Source organism: Panthera uncia (genome assembly GCF_023721935.1).
Source record: "Panthera uncia isolate 11264 chromosome A3 unlocalized genomic scaffold, Puncia_PCG_1.0 HiC_scaffold_11, whole genome shotgun sequence".
Taxonomy (NCBI): Eukaryota; Metazoa; Chordata; class Mammalia; order Carnivora; family Felidae; genus Panthera; species Panthera uncia.
The window spans coordinates 49190292-49206067 of NW_026057578.1; the positions used below are offsets into that span (position 1 = coordinate 49190292).

General features: G+C 43.9%; 2 protein-coding genes across 2 annotated transcripts in view; one reads left to right on the forward strand and one right to left on the reverse strand.

The window, feature by feature from the left end:
- The window catches only part of ABHD12 (abhydrolase domain containing 12, lysophospholipase), an 81614-nt gene extending 69838 nt beyond the window's left edge, over positions 1 to 11776 (reverse strand). The window contains exon 1 of the mRNA XM_049650116.1: positions 11415 to 11776. Coding sequence (XP_049506073.1) covers positions 11415 to 11605 — 191 coding nt within the window. The 5' untranslated portion in view covers positions 11606 to 11776. The remainder of the gene's footprint in view (positions 1 to 11414) is intronic.
- A 157-nt stretch (positions 11777 to 11933) lies between these two features.
- Positions 11934 to 15776, forward strand: part of GINS1 (GINS complex subunit 1) — a 28583-nt gene continuing 24740 nt past the window's right edge. Inside the window, exon 1 of the transcript XR_007461952.1 lies at positions 11934 to 12238. The gene's annotated coding sequence lies outside the window, so the exon portion shown is untranslated. The remainder of the gene's footprint in view (positions 12239 to 15776) is intronic.

Here is a 15776-nt window from a genome sequence, read left to right on the forward strand (position 1 = left end):
CAGCCCCACATTGGGCTCTGCTGACAGCTTGGAGCCTTGAACCTGCTTTGGATTCTGTGTCTCCCTCTCTCTGCCCCTCCCCTGTTCATACTCTGTCTTTCTCTCAAAAATAAACATTAAAAAAAAAAGTGTGTTCTTCAGTTCTCAAATGTTTCCAGACATCTTTTTTTTTTTTTAACTGATTTCTAATGTTAATTTCTTATGGTAAAAAAACAGACTTTGCATGATTTAAATTCTTTTAAAGCTATTGGGACTTGTTTTATAGCCTAGAATATGATCTATGGATCTTCTCTTAAGGAGAACACACATCTGCCATTGTTAAGACAATCAGGTTAAGTTGATAGTGTTGTTCAAATTTACTTCACTCTTGCTGACTTTCTGCCTCCTAATTCTGTCTCTGACAATAATAATGAATGTGCCTATTTTCCTGAGTTCTCTTTCTGCTTTACACATTTTGAAGCTCTGTCAATTACATATACAAACATTCAAAGTTGTCATGCCCTTTTTTTAAAAAAAGTTTATTTATTTTGGGGTGGGGAGGAAGGGGCAGAAAGAGAGAATCCCAAGCAGGCTCCACGCCATCAACACAGAGCCCCATGCAGGGCTCAAACTCACGAACCATGAGATCCTGACCTGAGCTGAAATAAAGTTAGACATTTAACCGACTAAGCATCCAGGCACCCCTGAAGTTGCCTTCTTGATTAATTGATCCTTTTGTCATTAAGAAATGATCTGCTTTATCTCTGAAAATATTCTTTGCTCTGAAATATACTGATATTAATATAGCCACCCCAGCTACCTTTTCTCTTATGTTTTTCTCAATAACATTTTTTCTCTAGCTTACTTATATATAAGAATAGAGTATACAACATACAAAGAGTATATAATATACATAATATGTGTTAATTGTCTATAGGTCAGGCTTCTGGTAAACAGTAGTCTATTAGTAGTTAAGTTTGGGGGAAGTCAAAAGTTATACACAGATTTTTAACTGCATGGGGGTGCATACCCCTAACTCCCACATTGTTAAAGGGTCAACTGTATATAAAATATACGTGTAATATAGAACATATATAACATATGTATTATCTCTTTATATCTCTCAGAATGAACAAAAAAGTAAAGCCAAAATTCATTCCCCAAGACTAACAGTTGGATTAAATTCTCCTCAGTTCACAAGTGGAAACCTGAAGAATAATCTTCAAAATCTTATTTGAACACAGTCAGTATTGGGGGTAATTTCACTCAACAGGTTTGAAAACTTTAAGGCCTTAATAAAATACACAAGTGCAATCCATAAATGTCTCTTTGTTCCCAGAGAAGAAAACAAAAAATCATGAGGATGTTGGCAGAGTTGTCCTGCTGTGAAAAGGCCTTATTCTCCTGCCAGAGACAAAAATGTTTTACACTATAGTACAGCTTGTTTTCAAGTGCTTTACACACAACTGCATTACCTACTGTTAAAAAAAAAAAAAAATCAACTGAGTGAATTTTAAAGATCTTATTGGCTTTATACAATGATTCATGAGTCAGGCAGCATTTAATCCAGCAGATGGAAAGAAGTGTAGAGGAGCCGTGCACAATGAAAGGCTTTTACAGGCAGAAGTGACCAAGAAGAAGGTTACACTGGGCAAAAAAGCAGGTTGGTTACTGCCTGGTCACTTTCCTTTAGGGGATAGCAGGGATCTGTCAGGCAGATTACCTTGCTAGTGCTGATCAGGTGATTCCTGATAGAGTGGCTTAAGATTCCGTTTCTGGGGGAGCTGAAGCTGTAATCAAGTTTGGTCTTGGTTTGGTGATGGAGGGCTTAGCATAAGTGACTCCATTTTGGGCAACTTGTCTTGTGTTTAACACTGCCTTATTTTTTTTTTCTTTATACTACTTTGCACCCCTTGAAATTTTACTGTACAGTTAAGCACTACCTTTTTTGGTTATCTTTCTCCTTCACAAGAATGTAAGCTCCATAAAGGCTGGGACCTGCCTGGTTCTTGTGGAACATTTTAACCACATCCTCTAGCACACAGTAGGTCTCAACAAGTATTTGTGAGATGAACAAAAGAACAAACATTCAAGTAATAGTCTCAATATATGCCACATTGTTAACAGTAATTATCCAAGGAAATTCTATTTTCTCATTTTCTCTGTTTTAAATTTTTATTAAGAAAGCTTTACTATTTTGGGGACGCCTGGGTGGCTCAGCTGGTTAAGCGTCCAACTCTTTATTTTGGTTCAGGTCATCATCTTATGGTTGGTGGGATCATTGGGCTCAGTGCTGACAGCATGGAACCTGCTTGGGATTCTCTCTCTCCCTCTCTCTGCCCATCCCCCTGCTTACATGTGCTCTCTCTCTCTCTCACAAAATAAATAAAATCTTTAAAAAAGAAAAGAAATATTTATTACTTTTGTAATGAGATAAAAGTTTAAATGAGAGGAACAAAGGGGGAGAGAGAATGGGTTCCTTGGGGGCTGCCTTTCACCATGGTGATCACTATCCCCTGTGGTAGCCTCACACCTGGAGATCCCTGCCTTGGTCCCTGCACAATCTCCCTTGTGCTCTCTCTTGAGGCCCTGTGGAAGTACTGGCAGGCTCCTAGCTGGCCGACACCTGTCTAACAGTCCCTTCCTGCTGGAACCCTAAGCCAAATATCAAATGTCCAGTCTTTTTATTTTCCATCCCACAGTTTCTGCCATGATGTGCCTTGTCGAAGTGTGGTGTGTCCCCAAACTGTGAGAATTTCTTTTCTTATATCTACAGAAACCTTGGTAAGCCAGGAATGCATTGACAAGATGCATTACATCCTGTCAATGAAACGAGAGCCTAAAAGATGAGATTCTCTGAAGATAAATTGGCACAAAAAAATGTCAGAACAACAAAGGAAAAAAGTGAGATCAGACTAACCATGCCATTAGTCAATATATCTAAACCTCGCAAGGAGATTCCACAAGTTTCATAAGAACTGAAAACAATTTGAACTTTCTTTTCTCATCCTAAAGCTCAGAGCAACTTCTTTCAAGATTCAAGAACAGACCCCAAAGTCTAGCATTCCTGAGATCTGCTTATATTCCTTCAGTGACACTCCTCTGCCTTCATCTTTGCAAAATGAAAAGTCTTACTCTTCTGAAACTTCTCACGTTGACACCCATCTACCCTCCTGTTTTTACTTTTTAGGACACTTCCATACCTGGTGATAGAATATAGATATTAATACTACTCAAGTCCACAAATACCATCTCAAGATAAATTCTATTTAGAAACAGTTATTTGTGTACTGGCAAAACCTGAGAGGTAAGGATTCTGCCTGAGTCCCACATAATTACTCTATCTTGCCCTCACTTCATGTTGCTCCTTTTCCCATCTCCACCTCAAATCCAGCTGTAACCAGGATGTGTGCAGGACCTTTGTGGAGGCAGTGCCCTCCCACTCATGCCCCCTGGAGCCAGGTAGCACTCGACTGTACAGAAACATGTGTGGCTTTTCTGACATGCAGCTCACAGCTAAAATGACTTCTCATGGGAGCCATTTTTGAAACACTGCATATCAGAAAGAAGAGTCCCTGCTAGGTAGCATGATTGTTCACATTAATGTTTAGCAAATATGCCAGAACAGTCTGATTAGGTCGAGAATAAAGAATAGGACTGTCCTGGTGGAGAAGTGAAAAGAAAGACCTTCAGTGCTTCTACCCCATCTCCCCTCAATGGACAACCTTGCTCTTATTTCACAGAGAAATCAGAAGCATGCAGAAGACAACTTCCAACACTACCCCTGCAAATCTAACCACCTCCCTGCACCTTTGCAGCACCCTTGACCTGCCTTCCTGTCTGGGGACCCTCCACTTAGCCTTGGGGTGCTGGATCCCAGAGACACCATGCCCCCAGCATCCACATGGCTAGTCTATACCTACTGGACCATCCCACTAAGCACAGCAACAAGCTCTAACAGCACTGGTGAGGAGTCTCCTCCCACCCCAGCTATCCCCCTCATCTTTGTACAACTCCTTTAAAAAGCTTTCTGCATTTCTTCCCTCCACCTCTCCCTTGAGCCACTGTCAGACTCTTACCCCACCATTCCAATTACGCATCCTTGTCAACCACTCATCTCCACATCACCAAATCCAACAGCAGATCACGCTTTCTCTGCAATAGGCTTCCTCACACAGCTCCCTTGACCCCTTCCTCCTAGCCCTCCTCCCAATCCATTCCCTTGCTCCTTCCAGGTCTCCTCTCCTCCCCAACCCCTAATCACCCAGGACCTGGAACCCCACCCTCAGACCTCTGTCATGACTTTAAATACCTTCTGCAGGCTAATGGTCAGAAGTCAGCCTAACTGCCCCAAACTCCAGCTCCTCCAACCTACTGCATCTGCAAGAAGAGGCACCGCAATATGCCCCAAACCAAACTCATCACCCCCCAAAGCATTTGCTCTTCCCGTAGCTGCCCCATCTCAGCACATGGCAGCTCCTTGCCTCTGGCTGCTCAAGAAAAAACTGGTGAAGCACTTCTGACCATCCTCACTCTCTCATGGTAATCCACCCACAAATCTTTTGACATCTCCTTCGAAACAGACCCAGAATGCAGCACTACTCCCCTCCACAGCTACTGCCAGCTCAAGTCCCCGTCATCTGTTGCCTGGATGACTCCTAACTGGTCGTCCTGCTCCCTCTGGCCCTCCAGTCTGTCCTTGTCACAGCAGTCAGTATGACATGGTAATGACATACATCACATCAAGGCATTTCTCCACTCTAAAGAAACCAGTGGCTTCCATTCAATTGTCCCCTATTGGAAAGGCTTCCTGCCACCTAAACCATGCACGCACCACAGGCGCTCCTTACCAGCCTACTTTTCTCCTCAGCGCCCCAAGCACCTGATGCAGCATGCCCTCACTCGTTTGTTATCTACCTCCCCCATGGGAATATAAAGTCCACAAGATGTGACCCATATCCGCTGCTGCAGCCTCAGGACTTAGAAGAGTTATTGTACCTAAAAGGTACTCAAACTCTGCTAAGTGAACTGGTGAAAAAAGTGTTTAATAGCCAAAGAGTACTGTTATAAATGTTCTAATACCCACAGATATGTTTACTGATCACGATGATAAGTATAGGCACGATGGGGGTGCCTGGGTGACTCAGTTGGTTGAGTGTCTGACTTCGGCTCAGGTCATGATCTCGGTTCGTGGGTTCAAGCCCCGCATCAGGCTCTGTGCTGACAGCTCAGAGCCTGGAGCCTGCTTTGGATTCTGTGTGTGTGTGTCTCTCTCTGCCCCTAACCCACTCGCATTCTGTCTCTGTCTCTCTCAAAAATGAATAAACATTAAAAAAAAAATTTTTTTTAAAAGTATAGGCATGATGACTGGTTGAGAAGACATATTGTAATCATTTGTGGGCAGAGAAGAGAGAGGATCAATTCCTTTCATCTAAGTTAACAGAGCTTTCTCAGTACCCCCAACTACTAGTATTAGTAATAATCATTGGACAACCAAAGTAGAAGGTGCCACTGATTGAGCACTCATCTCGCACCCAGCTCTTTCATACACCCAAACTTCACCCCAATCCTATAGGGAAGAAATTTCTATCCCCACATCACAGAGGAAGAAACAAACTCAGAAAGTTGAGCAACTCTCCCCAAGTCACAGAACCTGAAGACACTCACTCGGGTCTGTTATCCATGCAAGCTTTCCTCTAAAACATCAAATGATACTATAATGAGGACCAAGCCCAAATAATGGGTCTTTCGGCTAAATGGACATCTCAGTCAAAGCTTCCTGCTACCATTTTTACCTGTGTTGGCATCCACTGCCCTAATTGATCCTCCCCATCCTAGCCTTCAGTTTAGGACAAAACAAATGATTTACCCACTACCAGTGCTGAAAGAGCCCTCTGGCAAAGCACAAACCCACCAACATCCAAGTTCTGTGGCATCATCTCTGGGAGAAGAGCGCTGACTTAATCTGTCAGTTTTCAAGATCATATTACAGTAAAAATTTTTCCTGTAGACTTCATTTTGGAAAGAAAAGTGCCCATGTGGGAGGAGGAGGAGGATCACAAGCCTGGAAAGGCAGCCTGTCTCCACTGCCGTCAGCATAACCCTGACAAGATGACCCATCTTTTATGCCTCTTTCCAAGGCCACCTCCATGATAATGTCTTTAAGACCTTTTAATCTACTCAAAACTATCTTCCATATATGAACAGCGTCTGCGTAGTTACTATACAAGACACTCTCCCTTGAGAAGGGAGAGTAAACATTGGCTGAAAAGAAACTGGAAAGCAAGGAGAGATACAGGGCATGAAGTCTCACCAAAGGAGACACGAGAGAAGCACCAGGTCCCAGGGTCCTGGGTCCAGGACTGGAGTGTGGTAAGATACTTTATGATAAGATAAACCACAACTGGGAAGAGATGGACCCAGCTGGGGGCTCCAGGTGAGGTGCCATAAACAAAGCCTGCCTCCTTGCTTATCATTGTCCAGGCATAGACTGTATTCTGGGGGAGTGGAAGGAGAAGGAGGATGGAAAAAAGCAGACTTTAACTACAAAAACTACCCCAGAATACATTCTCACCTTCTTGGTATATAAAGAAAGGACAAAGTGAAGCTTCTAGGGTGAGTTCAGGAAGACTGATGTTAAAGGAGACCAGCCTTAACCTCAGCCATAGCCTTCCTGGATTATAGTGAAGCCATTAGCAGCTAGATGAAGTTCCTTCCTTTGGGTCAAGGAGGAACCATGGGTGATGCCTCAGTTCCCCTGTATTTACATGCAAGGATCACAGGCTATGAAACCTCCTGTGCAGCCCACTGACTCAGTCACTGGCAGATCCACCTATGAGCTGGGAGTAGAAGAATAAAGACAAGTTCACTAAAACACACAGACCCATACATCTCATTACCACCTTCCCAGGGTACAAATTAGAGTACTTACGCCTTCAAGGCATAGTCCCAAGAAGACCTAGGTTACTGAAAAGAACGGGGAAGACCTAAAAATTCCTCATTTTCCAAAAATTACCAGATATTGTATAAAACTAATATCTAGTCCCTCCTTCCAGGGAGTGCATGTCAATGTATATGTTAGATAAACATTTACCTTTAAATACAACCCGTCCAGGGCACCTAGGTGGCTCAGTCAGTTAAGTGTCTGACTCTTGATTTTGGCTCAGGTCATGATCTCACCATTTGTGAGATCAAGCCCCACATCAGGCTCTGTGCTGACAGTGTGTGGAGCCTGCTTGGGATTCTCTCTCTTCCTCTCTCTCTGCCCCTCCCTTGTTCACCTGCATGCTCTCTCTCAAAATTATTTTAGTCCAAAGTTGTTTTTACCTGAATTAGTTGCCAATGTTTACAACGTCTGAGTGTACACACACATACACACACATGGGTGTATACACACACACACCCAGCTACTCTTCTGGAGAGACTGGATGATCTGGCCAACCTAGGGCCACATTCCTGCCAGGGGCAGCGGCAACAGGAGAGGGTGCAGTAACCACTTTCAGACAGAAGATGTTCTCTCTACTTCTCCAGAACCCTCAGCAGCATCCTATTCTCCCAGAACTAACTAAAAAAATATATATTTTCTTTAGGAAAAAAAAATTTCTACTTCAATGCATGTCTGTGTATTAGATATACTATTACCTACTTTTAATCAAGGGGGAAAAAAGGAAAAAAGCACACAAATTAGGGAACAAGACAGGGGTAACAGCCCCAGATACAGAGGAAAAAACTGGATAAAACAGATGATTTTCTATCAATGTATAATCACCAAAACTAAACCCAGAAAGAAATAGCAAATCTAAAAAAGCACCAGGTTTAGTTTTACAGGGGAATTCCACCAAAATTTAAAGAAACAAATCATTTCAAAAGTATTTAAACTGGCTGAAGCAGAGAAAGATTTTTTTTTTTTTAATGCTTATTTATGAGAGAGTGAGAACGGGGGAGGGGCAGAGAGAGAGAGACAGAGACAGAGACAGAGAAAGGGAGACACAGAATTCAAAGCAGGCTCCAGGCTCTGAGCTGTCAGCACAGAGCCCAACACAGGGTTTGAACTCACAGATCACAAAATCAAGACCTGAGCCTAAGTCGGACGCTTAACTGACTGAGCCACCCAGGTGCCCTAAGAAAGAGAAAGGTTTTAATAAAGCTATATAAAGCACTAAAACAACTTGATAAAGATTCCATTAAAAAATAAATTACAGGGACACCTGGGTGGTTCAGTTGGTTGGGTTTCCGACTCTTGATTTTGGCTCAGGTCATGATCCCAAGGTCATGAGATCAAGCCCCATGTGGGGCTCTGAGCTGAACATTGAGGCTGCTTAAGATACTCTCTCTCTCTCCCTCTGTGCCTCTCCCTGGCTCATATGCTCTCTCTCTCCCTCTATAAAATAAAATAAAATAAAATAAAATAAAATAAAATAAAATATTACAGACTAGTCTCTCAAATGATGAATGATGATTTAAAATTACTAAGTAAAACATTAAGAGGCCCGTAATATGTAAGAAAGGATCAATAACAAAAATTTCAATATTCTCAATAACAAAAAAGATAAAGTAAATAGGAATAAACATAATAAATGTACAGGATTTTAATTTTTTAATGTTTATTTTTGAGAGAGAGAGAGAGAGAGACAGAGTGCAAGTAGGGGCGGGGCAGAAAGAGAGGGAGACACAGAATTTGAAGCAGGCTCTAGGCTCTGAGCTGTCAGGACAGAGCCTGACACAGGGCTAGAACTCACAAACCATGAGATCATGACCTGAGCTGAAGTTGGATGCTTAACTGACTGAGCCACCCAGGTGCCCCAAAATGTACAGGATTTTGAAACAAACCAAATTTAAAAAGCTGTTTTTGAAGTAACTAGGGATATGCATATGTAGACTGGGTATCAAATTAGTAACAGGCAATAAATTGTTGATTTTGATAAATATAGCATTTTGGCTATGCATATTTCAAAAAGTCCTTATTTGTTCAAGCTATACTGTGAAGTATTTATGGATGAAATCATTTTTAAAAATATTCTAGTTCCCCACCCCACCCCCCCAAAAAATGGTGGGAAAAGAGACAATTCAAGATTGGCAAAACATGGCAAACTGTTAAAGAAGTCATGGATACATGGAGGTTCTTTGTATTGTCTTCCCTACTTCTGTATATTTGAAAATATGCACAAAAAACCCCAACAAAATGCAGATAACGAAAATAACTAGTATGGCAAAATATGCAGATATTGTATACACAAAAGTATACAATAGGCTTATGAAAACACACAAAAATTGCTACCTAACAATTAAGAAATGCTAATTAAAGCTACAAATCAGATGTCATTTTCATCAGCCAAATAGAAAAAGATCAAAATATCTGGTAACATTCATTATTAAGGGGAAGGGCAGACAACTGACACTGCTGGAGGAAGTACTCATCAATACACTGGAGGGCACTTTGGCCTCACCTTTCAAAGTTATAGACACACACTCCTTGGCCCAGCAATTCCACTTCTTAGGAATTTACAGATTCTAATTCAACAAGTATTTTCAGCCACCTACTATGACCAGGCACTGGAGACAGAAAGGTGGAGGAAACAATGCCCAATGCCCCCGCTCTCATAAGGCTTCTATTCTTATATGGGAGGAGACAACCAATAAAGCAACTCAAGTACACAGGCAATTACAAGGTCAAGACAGGGATAAGTGTGATGAAAAAAGTAAACAAAATAAGGGTGTTGGGAGTGGCATGAAGTCTGTTTTGGATGGGCTGGTCTGGGAGGGCCTCTCTGAGGACATGGCAGTTGAGTAGAGACTTTGGTGAAAGAGAAAACAAAGCAGAATGTCCAGCAGAGCATTCCAAGCAAATACAAAAATAAAAATAATCATATCCTTTGAATACAGTACATCTTTTAAGGAAGGTGCCAGGCCAGCATTATTTCCCCAAACATTATTGGGCATAACAATTTGATTTTTTCAAAGGAAGAATTCCCCTACTTATCTAGGCATTATGCTAAACCTGTTAACAAAAGTACATTAAAACTATTCAGGAGTTTTTAATGCAGATAAACCTTTCCACAAAAAATAAATTAGTTTCACAAAAGATATTGACCAGTTACTAGATAATTTTACACAAAAACAAAAATACTGCCAGTCCCTGCCCTTCTGGCAAAAATTTGTACTACTAACTTGGAGGAGACTATATTTTAATTTCATGACCTTTTAAGCAATAAAGTTGAAATGCCGAGGTCTCCTTTTAGATTAAATATTTCTATTCATCCAAATATTCATATTTTCAATTCCAGGATTTTTAAGCAACAAAATTGATTATTTTTAGGGACTATTTGGATAAATATTTGACACTGAAGTGGCCAATGCCATTTAAGGGCATTCCAGCTGACCCCAAAAGAAATTACTCTACAACACCTTAAACATTACATACTAACTTGTTCGAAACCATGAAACATCCAGCTGTCAAAACTGCCATCAATGATACGTTCTATGAACAGCCAGATACTTAAGAAGCCAACATATGGGGAGAGATTTGTCCCTGTGAAATACACGATCTTAATTTTGAAATCAGCTTTACCTGGATGCATTCATCTCCTACTCAGAGGGAGAATGCAAATAACCAAAAGACTTCCGGACTCTACGGAGATTCCCAAGGAGACAACTCGCGTAGACAAATTTCAAGCACCACAAGCCATCTGCACAACCCAAGACAGGTTTCCTTCCAACAGCTGAGGATGCGGTGTATCCTTCCCGGCCCTCAGACACAGCAGACCATTTAACCTTCCCCCAAAGGTCGTCCAGCAGCTCTGAGCAGAGAATGCCACTTTTGACAACTAGTTACCCGAGAAAAATTACCAAAGTGAGAAACCGGGGAACGGTAGCTTCTACATACACCAGTCCAGCAAGAGGGGCGCTCGGTTTTGAGTTCACTGCAGGAAATCCGTGGGGAAGGATCCCAACGCTCTCTGGGTCTGGAGCCTTCCCTTCAGCGTCCCACCTCGTACATGCCGAGTGTCCACGGGCCTCACCAGGGACGCTTCCGACCCCTCCGCTACTCTCCCACAAGGGGTCGTGGCTGCCCGCAGCCCCCAGTCCCTGGGAGAGACGCTGCTCCAGCCCGTTGCTGACGGTGTCCCACTAGCTCACCTGGTAAGGGTACGGACGCGGGACTGAGCTCCGCGGAGGGCGAGAAGAGGACACCAGGGAGGTAAAGAGGGTAGTCGGGGGCGCTCCCGCAGGCAGGTACCTGGGGAAAGGATGCCCGAGGGCTGCACTTGCGGGCGGCTAGGCGAGGGAAAGGGATAGAGGAGGATCGGAAGAGGACACCGGAGGGTGGGGGGTAGGTGTGGAGCGCTCCCGCAGACAAGAAACTTATGGAGGGGCGGGGGCATTAGGGGCTACGTGCCGGCCAGGTACCGGGACTCCGCCCCTGTGCTGCGCCTCACCTGCCCAGGGCCCGCTTCATGCCCGCGTCTGCGGCGCAGCGCGGCTCCGCCGGCGCCTTGCCCGCCAGGCGCAGGTTCTGCTTCAGGCGGCAGTCGGCGTCCAGCGCCGCGGCGGCCGAGCCAGAGGAGGACGAGCCCGAGGCGGCGCAGCGCTCATGCTCCAAGGCGACGGGCTCGGTCCGCTTCCTCATCCCGCGGCCGACACGGCCGGCCGCCGACGGCGTCCACTGGCCTCGCTGCCCGCCTGCGCCTCAGTCGCCGCCGCTCACAGGAGCCGCTGCAGGAGGGAGCCCACAGCCCCTAGCATCCCAGCCCCAGGCCGCTGCGCCCGTCTGTACGGCCCGGCGCCTGGGACCAGGTCGGCGGCGCCAGCCAATCAACGCCGGGCTCCTGCCGACCCCGCCCCCCCACTCCGCCCCGTCCCTAGTTCCTCGGGTAGTGGGCCCAGTGTTCCCGGCGCGGACCCGTAGCCATCTTGGAGAAGGGCAGGCGAAGCAGTGCCGGGCGTCACGGTCCCGGCAGGGCCAAGCGGTCGATTTTGCTGTGGTGGGGTCTGGGCTCGGTCCCGGAGAGTGGGAGGGCCGGTTTTGCCTCGTGCTCAGCGCCGTGTGCAAACGCACCGGGTCCTGCCCCAGATCGATGACCCGAACGTGAGACAACGCGGGACTGAAACGGAGCACCCAGTGATCCAGAGCCGCAGCGGAAAGCTGGCTCCTTCCCCTCCGGCCCCAGGCTTTGTGATTTTCCTTTAATGCTGGAAACCCAATCTGAATGAACCCATCAGAAATGTTCTTATAACGGTTTATAAGAACCAAAAGCAAAAGGTAACAAATCACCATTCTCATGATTTATAACTGTTTTCCCACAAGACTTTTAAAAATACACTTTCAGGTACTTTTTTTTTTTTTTTAACACAAGTGTATAGATAATTTAACTGTTAAGTTTTGGGCTGAACATAGGAAAACTGAGCTACTTAAACAACTTACTTCTTAAAAACCTGTATTTGAGGGGCGCCTGGGTGGCTCAGTCGGTTAAGTGGCCGACTTTGGCTCAGGTCATGATCTCGCGGTCCGTGAGTTCGAGCCCCGCGTCGGGCTCTGTGCTGACAGCTCAGAGCCTGGAGCCTGTTTCAGATTCTGTGTCTCCCTCTCTCTGACCCTCCCCCGTTCATGCTCTGTCTCTCTCTGTCTCAAAAATAAATAAACGTTAAAAAAATTAAAAAAAAAAAACAAACCTGTATTTGATTTTAGATTTTTGTAAAGCAGTTAGAAATAGTGGATGGAGAGGCACCTGGGTTGCTCAGTCGGTGGAGCATGAGACTCTCCATCTTGGGGTTGTTGGTTCAAGCCCCAAATTGGGTGTAGAGATTACTTAAAAATAAAAACTTTAAAACAAAAAAAGTAGCTGATGGAAAAAATAAGTTTCAAAGATAAATTTACACTTCTGGAACCCAAGTTAAGAACTAATTCAACTCATCTTACAAAGAAAAGAGTAATTTCACAAATTTGGTTTTACAGTTTTGGCATTCTTTAATATGGCATTATTTCTTACAAACGATCTACCACCTAGAGATTTGCTTACTTTCTTTTTCTTTTTCTTTTTTTAATGTTTATTTTTGAGACAGAGAAAGACAGAGCATGAGCAGAGAGGGGCAGAAAGAGAGAGGGAGACACAGAATCTGAAGCAGGGTCCAGGCTCTGAGCTGTCAGCACAGAGCCCAATGCGGGGCTCCAACCCATGAACCGTGAGATCATGAACTGAGCCCAAGTTGGTTGGCTAACCAACTGAACCACCCAGGCGCCCTGAGATTTGCTTATTTATTACAAAGTGAACTTGTGTAATTTCAACATTTGTGTCAGTAGAAAACTATTGGCAACTGATCATTTAAGATCAATTAGAAATGCCTTTAGAAATTCAATAGCTCTTGGGGTGCCTGGGTGGCTCAGCTGATTGAGCATCTGACTTCAGCTCAGGCCATGATCCCATGAGCTCACAGTTCCTGAGTTTGAACCCCACTTCAGGCCCACTAGTATCAGCACAGAGCGTGCTTTCGATCCTCTATCATTCTCTCTCTTCCTGCCCCTCCCCCACATGTGCTCTCTTGCTTAGAAATAAAAAATAAGACATTTAAAAAAAGGAATTGAGTAGCTTCTTATATTAGCTTTGTAATGGTACTTCTAAATTACAATAGAATTTCATTGACTGTATTGCAAAATATATCACAACCAGCATTCATATTTGTGTGGATATCTCCAAATACTCTCCTAGAACTTAAATGATGAATTCTTTGAAGTGTTAAACTAGCACATACCGGAGACTGGGAATCTAGAAACTGAAGTTAAAAAAAAAAAAAAGTTGACCCCATCACTCACAAAATCCTTTTTAATAGAAAAACAAAAAAGCAAGGAAGGTAGGGCTGTTGAGAAGAGAGAAATGTGAGGGGTATTGAGTCTTGCTGGCATTTAGGACTTGCTCATATAGTCCTCAACTCTTGGTCCTCTAGGGGCCAAAGGCAGGCTTCCCCCAAATGGGCCACTTTGGTTTGAAGATTATTTTGAACTAAAGGCAATCAAGACCTATGGACTTAAATGTTTTGGCCCTCCCTTAACTAAATAGAAGAATCTAAATTGGGAGTCTTTCCCAGAATAATGGTTATTACCAGAGATAAACTTTATCTGAATGACCCATCTATATGACAAAGCAGACATCTAAATTACCAAACATCTGCTCTTCTTATTGCCCTGTGACTTGTATTCGTTCCGTTCTAACTCCCAGACCCCTGGCTGCTTCTCTTTAGTTCAGGATAATAAATATACCTTATTTTGTGTGTCTTTCAAGTTTCTGTGTCAATGTGGATTTCCTGTATATAGGAAACTAAATATTCTCCTGTTAATCTGTCTCATATCAATTTGATTCTTAGTAGAGCTAGAAGGACCTAGAAGGGGACAGGAAATTCTTGCTCCCCAATATACCACATTGGCTTTCTGAGTAGTATCTAAAAGTCTTTAAAGTCTTTAAAGACTACACTGGTGACACCCACATTTGTATCTCTAGTCCACACCTCTTCCTTAAACCCCAGGCCCCTCTAATGGTCTACTTGTTCACTCTGATATACTATTAGCATCTAAAGTTATTATGTTCAAAGCTGAGCTCCCAACTCTTCCAGCCCCCAACTCCTTGTGTAACCTTCCTTACCTCAGGAATGGCAACCTTATACTTGCATTTCCTTAGGCAAAAACTCTGAGATCACCCCAGAATCCTCCCTTCTTATGCCATGGTGTCTATCACAAAGCCTTATCAGCTCTCCTTTCAAAATCCATCCAGGATCCAGGCCACCTGGGCAGCTCAGTTAGCTACTTTTTTTTTTTTTTTTTTAAGATTATTTGTTTATTTTGAGAGAGACAGAGACAGCACAAGTGGAGGAGGAGCAGAGAGAGAGAGGGAGATAGAGAATCCCAAGCAGGCTCTGCATTGTCAGTCTGGAGCCCGATGTGGGGCTTGAACTCATGAAACGGTGAGATCATGACCTGAGCTGAAACCAAGAGTCAGACTGAGCCACCCAGGCACCCCAAGTGGTCAGTCAGCCACTTTTGATGTCAGCTCAGGTCATGATAGCACAGTTTGTGAGATCAAGCCCCAAGTCAGGCTCTGCGCTGACAGCGTGTGGAGCCTGCTTGGGATTCTCTCTCTCCCTCTATCTCTGCCCCTCCCCTACTCATTCTTTCTTTCTCTCTCTCTCAAAATAAATAAATAAACTTAAAAAAGTGGTCCTCTGCCTCCACCTTTACCCACTTGTCTACTTAAGTCAGCTGTCAGAAAGGTCTTTTTAAAGACTTAGGTCACTTGTTTGCTCAAAATACCTATATGGTTCCCCATCTCACTGAAAATAAAACAGAAAGCTTATGAAAGGGCCTTTGGGGTCCTACCTGACATGGCCTCCAGCCCTCACTCTGATCTCAATCACCAGTGTCTCCCTCCCTTACTTTACTCCAGTGTCACTGACTCCTTGCTGATGCACAGGCCCCAAGAAGGGGTGTGGGTGGCATGTGTGTGAGCCACCCATCCTCCTCGTTGTGGCCTTTGCACTTGCATTTCTGCTGCCCATAATTCTCTGCCCATCCTATGGCCCCATCTCCACACAGCTTATTCCCTCTCTGCTGCAGGTCTGTGCCGCCTTTGAACACTATCTCAGAACCTTCAGGCCCTCGTCATCACTCTGTTTACCTTCCCTGGCTTATTCTTCTTTGCACTTCTCACAAATATATTTATTATCCGTATATCTGTATCTGTGAATTGCTCTTTTCCCATACTGGAACATAGACTGTGAGCGCAAGGACTGTATTCACTGTTTTATGTCCAATG